This window comes from Sturnira hondurensis, unplaced genomic scaffold, assembly GCF_014824575.4.
Source record: "Sturnira hondurensis isolate 20B ecotype Veracruz unplaced genomic scaffold, ASM1482457v3 Scaffold0014854, whole genome shotgun sequence".
Classification (NCBI taxonomy): domain Eukaryota; kingdom Metazoa; phylum Chordata; class Mammalia; order Chiroptera; family Phyllostomidae; genus Sturnira; species Sturnira hondurensis.
The window spans coordinates 9205105-9217224 of NW_028087485.1; the positions used below are offsets into that span (position 1 = coordinate 9205105).

The 12120-nt window shown below is 39.6% G+C and overlaps 1 protein-coding gene across 4 annotated transcripts in view; it reads left to right on the top strand.

Moving 5' to 3' along the window:
* Positions 1-12120, top strand: part of CFAP43 (cilia and flagella associated protein 43) — an 85151-nt gene that overhangs the window by 46977 nt on the left and 26054 nt on the right. For all 4 annotated transcript variants that reach the window (XM_037063988.1, XM_037063993.1, XM_037063991.1 and 1 more), the window contains exons 17-20: positions 1110-1251; positions 3666-3767; positions 4501-4578; positions 9792-9917. In XM_037063988.1, coding sequence (XP_036919883.1) covers positions 1110-1251; positions 3666-3767; positions 4501-4578; positions 9792-9917 — 448 coding nt within the window. The remainder of the gene's footprint in view (positions 1-1109; positions 1252-3665; positions 3768-4500; positions 4579-9791; positions 9918-12120) is intronic.

The following is a 12120-nucleotide window of genomic DNA, read 5'->3' on the forward strand; positions in this document are numbered from 1 at the left end:
GTAAAATTCTAGATATGCAAACACTACTAAACATACAGATGATGACCAGGGGGCAGAGAGCATGAAGGTGACAACCAGGACTTTGTTCCTTCTTTGATCTGCCAGTGGACATCACTAGTTAATGTGCAGTTCATTACCACAAAAATAGTATCTCACAATGCCTCATGTGATCAAAAGCATCATAAAACATGGCCTTTCTCAGCAAATTTGAAAATGTTAAATATTGCAGAGATTTTGTGTCCTAACAATTTTGGTAGCCATTTCGTTCAGACTCTTTGAAGACTGCACCATTGTGCCCATTTTATACACGAACTCTTAATGAACTTGTACTTCACATATGTCTTCACCGGTTCTTTATAGTCAGTGAACAAACAGCATCCTAGGTAACCACAAGCACGTGCTGAAGCCCTGTTTTGGGAAGTAAAGGCATTTTCACCCATAGCAGTTAATCATGTGGACCTGTGACTCCAGACAAAGTCGACTTATAACCCGAGTCCAGGACTTACCAGCTTGTGCCCTCCGGCCCAGGACAACCCTCCCAAATCCTCTATAACAGATTGTTCAAGGTGGGGCCTGCGGCACCTGTGAGCTCGTTAGGCGGGCGTGTCCTTGGGCCCCACCCCGACTTTCTGAGTCAGAGTCTCTGTGGGTGAGGTCCCAGAATTTGTTCTAATCATTCTGCCAGGTTTATCAGACGTTCCCAGAGTTCTGAGACGTTCTGGTGTGTTGAGTGCTGATGGGGCCTACGAGGGTTGAACGGGATACGTAGGTAAAGCAGCGCAGCACCTAGGACACCTGAAGGGCTTAACCAGAGTAGTTAGTGGCTCTCCTGTGCCATGGCCAAGGCAGGCGTAGAGCACGCAGGGTAGGGGTATGGGGACGGCATGAGGATAGGGTCACCCAAACAGGTGAAGGGGCTTGTGGTACCCTGGAGCCCATGGACAGGCCCTCCTCTAAGAAGCAGAGCCCTCATAACTACAGGGCAGTGCAGAGACTTGTCCACACATTTCTTTCTGTAGAAGTGGTTGCATATCTGGAAATAATGCCACTGAAGGTGACTTCTTAAAATTGTGGTTCTATAGCCTGTGTGTTTTCTCTTTTTAATATAGGAAGTTTGGAGGAAGCTTAGCCAGTGACATTCTTGAATATAGCCAGCAACTTTTAACTTCCCTGAGCAACACCATGGAGGAGGAGAATGATTCTTTAAGAACAAAACGAAGCAATTTCTCAGGATCAGAACCTGAACACACAGTTGAGTTCCAATATAGTTTTTTTCTCCTTATGTCGACATAAGAAATATCCAAATCTGTAAAGAATCTTTATTAGAATTCATCTGAGCCAAATGGACAATTGCCAGGACTCAATCTCAAACGCTCCTCCACCGATGACGGTTTCACAGTTTGTTTTATGCGTTGTGAGTTAGGGAGGGAACTAAGGAAGGTTACTTGAAAGTAAGAGAGTGCAAGGCGGGGACTGGATTACAGGATAGTTGACAAGGCTATGTGCTCTGTTGAGGGTGGTTACTCGTATTTCAAAAGTGTGTTGACCCAGACTCATAAAAACTACGAACAGGGCTTGCTTAAGACAAAGATAATTTTTTTTACTAAGAAAGTTACCTGCCTGGGGCATGCCTGCCCACCATAACCCGCCCGTTTAGGAATTTAGGATCATGTCCCCCTGTGAGGTTACTTTCCACGGAACTCCTGTTTTTATCCCACTTCCTTTTTTTCTTTTTGAAGCAGCTATCAGTTTGCACTTTTCTTTAAGTGGATGTTCAATAATTTCTCAAAAAAGAGCATGAGCTCCACCTGAGAGAAGATATTCAGCCTTTCTCTGAGCAATGGCAAATATTATACTTCAGATCTTATTTAAACCATAATACAAGATTTGGGCTTGCCTGGGGAAAACATCTTACTACCAATTGCGGTGCTTGGTCAAAGTAGTCTCTCTTCTATACTTTTATGTCACATGCACTATTTAGGAAGTGCCTAGCCAGAGAATAGCATTCATTCATTCAATCACTTAACAAACATTTATCAAGGACCTACAAATGCTAGGCTGTGGGGAGAATAGAAATGAACAAGATAGAAAAAGTTTCTGCTTTCATGAAGCTTGCATTCTAATTGAGGGCCGTCAGTGAGCAGAGAGAGAGCTAAATAAGCAAATAAATAAGAAAAATAGAGAGTAACAAGATCTAGTCAGTGAATAAAAATGGCTTGGTAAGATAGTGTGTGTGTCTGGAATAGCCTCTACAAGGAGGTGATGTTTAAGCTGAGGCCTGAATTAAAAGAGGGTGCCAACACGCACCATGGGGCAGAGGTACTCAGGGCAGGGGGAGAAAAGAGCTTCACGTGTCTGAGGACCTAAAAAAGGCTTGTGCAGTGAAAGGAAGCGAGAGAGAGACGAGGTCCTCAAGGTGGGAGAAGGGGTCCTCAAGGTGGGAGAAGACTTTGTAAACCGGGAAGAGTTTAGACTTGATTTTACATCTAATGGGAACCTATTAAAGTGTTGTGAAGAGAGAATTTACAGGATCTTATTTACATGTGTGAAACGATTATTCCTGGTGCGTGGAGAATGCTTCTGTGGGGGATAAGAGCGGAAGCAGGGAGCTTGGCTACAAGGCTATGGCAGAGGTCCAGGCAACGAGGGTGGAGGTGGAGGAGTGCTGCAGAGAGGAGGTGGTAGACTCCAGGGAGGTTTTCCAGTCTGAGTTAACAGAGCTCCCTGGTGGATTAGAGGGAGAGGGACTTCTAGAGTTTTTGCTTGAACAACTGTGCAGGAGATGGTAGTGTTCGTGAAGATGGGGAAGACTGGGCTGGGGAGCCACTGTGGGGAGAAAGAAGAGAACCTGAGATCGGTTACTCATGCCAACCTTGAGAAGCCACGAGAAGGTACCAGGTAGGCCACTGGATAGATGAGCCTTGGTTTCTGGGAGAGGCCAGGACTGGAAATGCTGATTTGAGAGTCAGGGCATGTGAATGGAGTTTAAGGCCATAAAGCCAGGGGAAGTCATCATGGAAAAGTGAATGGTAAGAAAGAGAAGGGACCAGGACAGAGCATCTTCTAGAGATCCAGGAGAAGAATTTGGGGAAGCAGAGGAGACTGAGAAGGGGTGGCCCATGAGGCTATGGGGGGCCAGGAGAGTGTGATATCCCAAATTCTCAAGACATTTTGCTGCAAAGAGGGAACAGGAAAAGGGTAGTAGGTAAGGGGATGCGGTAGTCAGTGGAGAGTCGCTTTCCTAGGACAGCAGGTACCACACATATTTGGGAAAGACTGGGTGGAAGGGAGGAATGGATGCTGCAGAAAGGCGGTGGGATTGTGTTTTTAAGTGTAAAGGCCACGAGTAGGTAGAAAAAATTAAGATCCTAAGTACAGGCCTTGATAGGCAGGAGTTTTCGATCTATAGCAACAGGAAGATGGCAGAGTGTGATGTGGTGAACATACAGCCTATCTGATCATTTTTTTCTCAGTGAAAAGTGTAGCTGATGTAAGGACAGACTGGTAGAAATTAAATTAATGAAATATTACATCTTAGGCAAAATGTTTGGTATTATTTTTTTAAAATACAAGAAGTTCAAAGGGATTCAAAACAACTATGTAAAGTAGCATGGGAGAGAAACCTGATGAATCTTAAATTTCAGAAGTATCTGTCTTTTTCTAAGATAAATGAGAATATGAGGTTAAGCGTTGACTCATCGCAAGAGGAATTAGTCCAAGCCAATAATATGAAGGAAATTCCCTGGATACAACAAAAAAGCCAAGAGGTATTTATAAAACATGGGGGAGGTTTGAAATACGGCTGTGTAGGTGTGCCAAGTAGATTAGTTTCCTGTGAAACCTGTTGGAAAGTTGGAAAGTAGAACGAGATACTACTTGGCAGAGCATTCCATTGTACGAGTGTAGTTTTCCTGAAAGCAAACAAACACCCTAAATATAGCCCAGTCTTTTAGATTAAGTTCTAAGAAAGTTATATGATCTTCAAGAACTATACTTAAGCTAATGTGAAACCCAGCAAAGCTGTTCACATAAGCTAAAGCAAAGAACAAATTTCGATACCTCGTGTTGGAGGGAGTTTGCGACGGGCTGCTGTTGATGGAAGAAAAGGTGGGCCAGGGGAAGGGACATCCTGGCTCTGATGTGTAGAAAGGTGACAAAGGTAGTGTTGTAAGTAGCTCATGCAGTCTCACTCAGGTCCCCAGTAAAACAGCAGACTGATTTTCCCTTGTCCACTATTCTCTATTTAATGTTGTACTACCTAGTTATTTTCATTCCACTGGCCTTACACCTGATTACAACTGTTATGTCGCCTCAGTCAACCCAATAGCAATTAAGTAAGGTATTGCAGTGTTAGAAAATTTTGTTTCTAGAGAAGCGCTTTCTGTTATGTGTCTGTCTATGTGTATATGTGCGTGTATGGGTGTAGGTATGTATGTGTCTGTCATAGGCCTCGCTATCATTTCTCCAGCCTATTTAAATGAAATGCTTGTCCCATTTCAGGCCATCAAAAAGGAGGTTAAACTGTTTTCCAACAAAAGGAAAGAGATAAAAAGAGAAATCAGAGCACTTGCTAAAACTGTAAGTGTTATGATATCATATACTAATACACTTGACCCTCCATTTAAAATTACTTTTTGAACTTTACTTTGTTCAATATAGCATGAAGAGCTACACCCATTTTTCTCCTGCCTGTATGTCAGCTCAGTTGTCTGGGTTACTTCAACAAGGTAGAATTGTTACCGCATCCCACTACATATAAATAAGCCATCTTCTCTGTCTTCTCCAAATACTGTCTTATTTTTTTAAATAATTATTTTAATTAAAGTTATATGTTTACAGTTTTACAAATCAAATGGTGAGTTACATAATTAAAAATAATGTGTTAAAGCAGCACCTCCCCTACTTTTTTTTCATTATGATTCCTGTACTCTGAAGGTAGCTGTTTCCAATTCTTTTAGTTTTTCTGTGCGGCCATTTACTTCCACCTTTCTAAATAGTTTTCTTTTTTTTTTAAGAAATATATGCTTGTTTTTTTATATTTTATTTATTTATCCTTAGAGGGGAAGGGAAGGAGAGAAGGAGAGAAAGAAATATCAATGTGTGGTTGCCTCTTGTGAGTCCCCCGCTGGGAACTGGCCTGCAACCCAGGCATGTGCCCTGACTGGGAATCGAACCTCGATCATGTGGTTCACAGGCCCGCGCTCAATCCACTGAGCTACACCAGCCAGGTCTAAATAGTTTTCTTGATACTGCTATCTCTTGGTATTTCTGTTTTGACACTAACTATGGGCTTCCAACTATTGAAGATGAGTATTTAGGTTCTTTGACATGCCCACCCCATCACTACAGCATATACATAAATTCATACTTAATATGCACAGTACTGTAGTTATCTAAATATTCTTCAAAGCTGAGTCACATGGTATATTATCATTCCATTTCCATTTTTACAATTTTATTTTTCCTGGAATTAATGATTACCTTTGTTTTGTATTGCCTAGTCAAACTGAAAATACTTTTTAAAAAAACCTTCTCAATCCAAATATCTGAGGAAATCAGACTGTCAGAACTTTAAAAAAAATTTACGTTGTGACCTCTCTTTTAAAATTTTCCACCTGCCAGCTGCAGTCTAAGCACCCTGCTCTCTAGACCAGGCACACCGTTGCTGTCCCAGGGACTCCTCTTGTCCATCTTTCCAGGAAATCTTCTCCCCTGCCTCCTGAGTTGGACCTCCTGGTTTGGGGGTCTCATGGATTTTCCTCTGTTTTCTTGGTGTGTACTTCCAGCAGCTCCCCGAGAAGGACTGCTGTGCTGTCCCATGTTTGGGAGCCATCGTTTATCACTGGGCCGTGCTTCCGGCCTATCATTTAAAGGTAATACAGGGTGAATGACACCTGCCCCCTAGAGTTGTACATTGCTTTGGTTCTTGAGAAAGAGTACACAGGAACTACAGTTTTTGAGACTCGGTTTTTCTTAAAATATCTTTGTCCCACTCACACACTCATTTGAGAGTTTGCTCCAATGTTTTCTAGCTTTCAGTATTTGCTTTAAAGAATGTAGTCCTTTTTGACTCCAAGTTTTTTGTAGATAACCAGATTTTTCTCTCTGGAAACTTATAGGATCCTTTTGTAATTCCTGCTGTTCCAGAATTTCACAATCACACACCTTTAGATGTCCGATGGATATTTTTGGTTTGCTGGTACAGACATGTTCTCCACCCTTTTCCCCCCCTGTTCTGAGCCCGGCCTTTGTGGGTGGCATCGGTGAACTCTCTGGCCTCTGGCTTCTGTTTGGGTTTAGCCACTGAGTGATACCAGAGGATATCAGAGGGCAGGAGCTGAGTAGGGTCAGGGTTTTTATTCCTCCGAGTGCTCTCTGTGGTGCTCTGAGTTTGCAGCGACTGCCAGCCCTCTCCTATAGCTACAGACCCCTTTAGGTTTCAGTAGCCACTCCCCACCCTTGCCCTTCAGACCTGGGAGCGGTATCAGTTTCCTGTGTTTGCAAGCCTGAGATGCTTTACCATGCCTTGCAGTTTCCCTTACCCTGCCAAATCTCCTTTTTTGAAGTCTCTCTCCCCAGTTACCTGGTTTGAGTATGCTGTTTCCTACCAGGACCCTAATTCTTAAAAATTTATTTATTTTGAGAGACAGAGAGAGAAACATCAATTTGTTGTCTTAGTTATTTATGCTTCATAGGTTGCTTCTTATATGTGTCCTGAATGGGGATTGAGCCTGCAACTTGGTACATAAGGGCAACACTCTAAGCAACCAAGCTACCCAGCGAGGCCAAGGACCCCTGTTTGCATGTTTGGGTTTTTTCCCTCTTGTATGTGCTGGGCATTGGTGAGCACGTTCATTAAGAAATCTGTCTTTCAGTTCTGGTTGTTCTTAAATTTTTCTTTGTTAATTTCTTCCCCTTTGTTTTATTTTTCTAATCATTAATGAGGTTGAGCATCTTTTTATAACTCTAAAGGCTATTTATATTTCCTTTTCTGTGAATTCTCTGTTCATATCCTCTGCCTATTTTTTCTGTTGTTAGTCCTTTTCTTTTTTCTTGTTGGAGTTCTTTATTTTCATTATTAACATATTGACTTTTGATCATTAGGGTTAGCTAAGCTGCGATAATAACTAAACTCCAAAAAACATAATGGCAGAGAGATGAGAAATGTATTTTTTTTTCTCAAAAAACAGTCCTGAGTGGATGTTCAAGTCAGCAGCTGCACTGTTCCATGCAGTCATTCAGAGACCTAGGCTGCTGGCAACCGTGCTAACTTCCCCGCGTGGCTGCTAAGGTTGTGTTGCTTGTCTCGTCCCAGGTAACTAGAAGAGGAGAAGAGCAGGGAGGGGCGGGGGGGGGGTGCCTCAGACAAATCTAGAGGTGGCCCTTATCACTTGATTGAATCACATGAAATTGCTGTTTTATATGGGTCAGCCTAATATACTACAAATACTTTGTCTTCTCTCAGCTTTTATAATATGCCTTTTTAAATGCAGACTTTAACACTTATGACCCAAGTGTATTGATCATTTTATTTATAGCTTTTGTTTTTGTGTCTGATTTTAAAAGAGCTTTCAAAGTCTTGCATATTTTTTTCTACTACTCCTTTATTTCACCTGTAATTCATTTTCATGAATGGTATGAGGTGTGGATCTAATGTCATTTTTTTTCATTTCTTCAGTGTTTTCTATTGAATATGCATCCTTTCCCCACTGATTTGTAGCTCCTCCTCTCTCAGCCCCTGGAATCCCATGTATACAGATCGTTTCTGGACTCTCTGCTCTGAAATTGAGTATTGATCTCCTGAGCTAATTCCAAACTATTTTGATTGTTATAGCTTTATAAAATATTTTTATATTTTGAAACTAATTCTCTCTTTGCTCTTCTTTTACAAAAAAAGTTGGATTTTTATGCATGGTTTTTCATTTGAATTTTAAAGTCAGCTTGTCATGCTTCATGAAAAACTCTGATTTGATTTTAATTGAGAATATATTATTTATAATATGATTGGATGAATTTATATAATGTATATTTATATATTATATTTATTTATAATATAAATTTTATACAACATGTATTATATAAATATGTAAACATATATCTTTAATTTAAATATATATTTTTCAGTAAAGTTTTATAATCTAAAAGTGACTATAATTTTAGGTTATTTTAGGTATCTTGTAGTTTGTTTTACTTTTGTGAAAGGAATATTTTTCTATTACATTTTCTAATTGGTTACTACTGGTATATATGAATATTACTCATTTTATATAAGATCACCTTGCTGAATTCTATTTTTAGTTCTATTTTATCAGTTGATTTTCTTGGATTGTCTAGGTACATTGTTGTACCTTCTGAAAATCACATGCCTCTTCCTTATCAATCTTTATACTTTATTTCTTTTTCTTGTCATATGGCAAGGGCTTCTAATATAATAGTGGTCGTGGCAGTGGCCATATTTGTCTTCCTCCTAACCTTCATAGGAATGCTACTAACTGTTAAGTGTGATGCTTGCTGCAGCATCTGAGCCTTGTGACTTAAGAGTTTTTCTTGTGGATTTTATTTTGAAATTGGTCAGATGCCTTGTATTCCTCAGATGAACATTTGTCATTTTAAGCAGTACACCAGATACCATTTGCTAATATTTTATTTAGGACGTTTGTATCTCTATTTATAAGTAATATTGGTCTAATTTCCTTATACTTTGTTTGTCTAATTGTGGTATCGGGATTATACTAGCCTTATCGAGTGATTTGAGTAGTTTTCTACATTTTTCCCCATTCTCTGGTACAGTGTGTGTAAAATGGGAATTCTGCTTTCTTTAATATTTGGTTAAAAGATAAATGACCCATAATCCCCCCTACACACATATAAAACCATCTGGGCCTAATATCTATGCAGGAGTTGATTCTTTCCTATTGTTTTAAGTTCTTCTGTGTTCATTAGTCTTACTAGGTTTTCTATTTTTTTCAAGTATAAATTTTATCAATTATATTTTCTTAGAAAAGTATCCATCTTATCTAGATTTCTAAATATATGACATAAAATTTTATAATCTAATTTCAAGTCTCCTAATTTTTGTTATAGTTTTCTTTTTATTCCCAATGTTGTATATGTATACCTTTTATGTTTTTCTTGATCATACTTTCCAATAGCATTTTAATTTTATTAATATTGTATGGTTTTTATTTATTTGACTCTAATAGTATAAGAACATTATGTATAACTTATACATTTAATTAATTTAGGATTTTACCAATTTGGAATTTTATTCATTTTTTCCCTACATTATTCAGGTTTATTTGTCCTCATTTTGTTATTTTTTATTGAAAACTTGGTTAATTTACTATTGTTTTTTATTAGACATGTCAGGCCATAAATATTCCTCTGGGTACCACTTTGACTACATTGCATTGATTTTTATATACAATTTTCTCATTATTGCTTTTCTCATAAGCTTGTTGAGGTTGTCTTGAGTCTAGTCAATTTTGGTTACTGTTCCATGTGTGTTTGTAAAGAATGATATCTTATACACCTAAATATCAATAATTACTCTATATCATTCCATGAAGTGATGAATTTATACATTTTGTTATTGCTTATAGATGAATGAACTTTTAAGGAGTAAGCCTTAAAACTTAAGTAATCACTATAAGCACATAACCTAATTCTTTATTGTGTATATTTAAATAAGCACATCTTTTTTTTATTGATTTCTGTCTAAGAGTTGGAAAACCATGTCTTTAAAGTTTAAGTCTTCACATGTGAGCATCCTTTCCTATTTTAAAATTCAGGTTCTGAATATGATGGCAGAAAATGAAACAGTAGATAACATCGCAAAACTGGAGCAACGGGAGTTTGGCCTGGATCTTGAGGACCTGGAGAGGCTTCAAAGTGAAAGTGAGGAAGAAGTGGCAAAGGTGTGGAAAGGTCTGATTTAAGCACCGTGATGAAGGAAGTGAAGAGGAAATAGGAAGAGAAACTTTTCCAGAATTATGCAAATAAAACCAAAACTTTCCCAGCACAATGTGAACCAAGCAAACCCAGTGTGTACGAGTGGAGTGAGTCTGAGAATTGCTGAGTCAGGGGTTCGAGGAAAGAAGAGCATCCAGGCCAGCCAGACCTCTGATGTTCGTCTTTCCTGCACCATGTTTATACCAAACATCTCCCACCGCGCGTTCGAACATTTTTTTTCTAATATAATTTTTTAATTTAATTCTTGTTCAAGTACAGGTTTCTGTCTTATATTCCCAACCCTGCCCGCCCCCCGCCCCATGTGTTTGAACATTTTTAGAAGTCCCCTCAGCCACCTCATGTCAACTGGGGACACTCTGGTTTAATAATCTCTTAATTAGAGTAGAAATTGTTCTCCCTCTACTCGCTGATTATTCTGTTCTTTGAGCACGGTCTACCCTGTGGCCACTCTGGAAAGGGTTAGAGAAGATCAGCAACTACCATGTGTATCCTCTCCTGTCTCAGCTAACTTTCCCAGCTCCTATGACCGTCATGTAATGTGGTTTCAATAGCTTCATCATCGTCGCACAGCTTTTTTTATATTTGAGTCTGGCACCCACAGCAGAGTCCCAATTATTATCTGTCCAGTTTAGAGAAAAGCATAAACTGAAACCTCTCATTAATAGAGACTATACATGTACTAATTCAGCCTTTGCATCTTTTGGTGGCAGACACATCACATTGTGTACTCATATTGATTTTATTTTTGCTAAAAGCCCTAATTGTGTTTTATACAGGAGGTTCTTAAGCTACCTCTTTCTCCACATGCATAGTACATTGAGTTTTTGAGAGTACGTGTATAAACACATTCTTCCTCGCTGAACAAGAAAATGAAGTGTAGCTGCATTCAAAGACAATTAAGTGAATGATAGTTGGTTAAACAACTACACAGAAGGAGACTATTTGACATCTCTAGGAGAGAAGGTTCCAGTGATACGCATCAGGACCCTGTCCTGTTAAATATGTTCATTAACAACTGGAGTGAAGAGGTAGAAATGAGGCACATTTGTTGTCTAACTGGTGATATAAGCCTGAGACTAAAAGGAAATACCTTGGTTAATAGAATCAGGACCCAAAGGACCTCAACAGGCTGACTCAAGGAGATAAAACTTACCTGAATTATCATTCACCTATCCATCAATTCATTCTGCAACAGTTATTGCATACCTATGACATGTCAGACACTATCATAGGTGCTGGGAATACAGCAAATAAAATAGATAGGACCTGCCCTGGCTGGTGTGGCTCACTTAGTGAGGGCATCATCCTGTAAAGCAAAAGGTTGCAGGTTTAATTTCTGGTCAGGGCATATATCTAGGTTTCAGGTTCATCCCTTGTTACGGAGCATGTGAGAGGCATCTGATGGATGCTTCTCTCTCACATCAATGCTTCTTTCCCCCTCTTTCTCCCTCTGTTCCCCTCTCTCTAAAAGCAATAAGCGTGTCCGTGAGTGAGGATTAAAAAGAAAAAAAAATAGGACTCACATACATGGTGCTAATCAGGTGGAGAAGACAGATCATAAATAAACAAATCTCTCTATACTATGTGATTGAAACCAATTGGATGCTGTGATAGATGTGGAAGATCAATTTCGGTGGTCAAAGAAGATCACTTTCAAGGGTGCCCCTTCAGTTGAGAACTAAAAGAAGAGACGGAGCTGGCTATGTAAAGTTCTGGGGAAGAGAACACTGGGGCAATGGGAACAGCAAGAGCAAAGGCCCTGAGGCAGAGGTGGCTTCAAGTGTTGCAGGAAGAGAAAGGCCAGAAAGGCTGTAACCCAGTGGGCAGGAGAGAGCCTCACCAAATGGTGTGGGAGAGGTAGGCGGAGGCCAGCTCTCAAGTCCTTGTTATGTCATAGTGAAGAAGTTGGCTTTTGTTATGAAAATGCAATGTGAAGCTATAAAAACATGGTCCTGTTTTTATTGTAACAAATAAGCAGCAATGTAGGGGCTTTTAAAATGATATTTGTTGTTGTAACAATCCAAAAGGTAGGATTTTTTTTTCACCACTGGTAGAAACTGAGGCTTCAGACCTAGCGCCCCTTGGCTAAGATCCCACAGCTTGGATCTGAGTCCAGAAGTGCCAGTCTGCCCAGCAGGCTTCACTCAG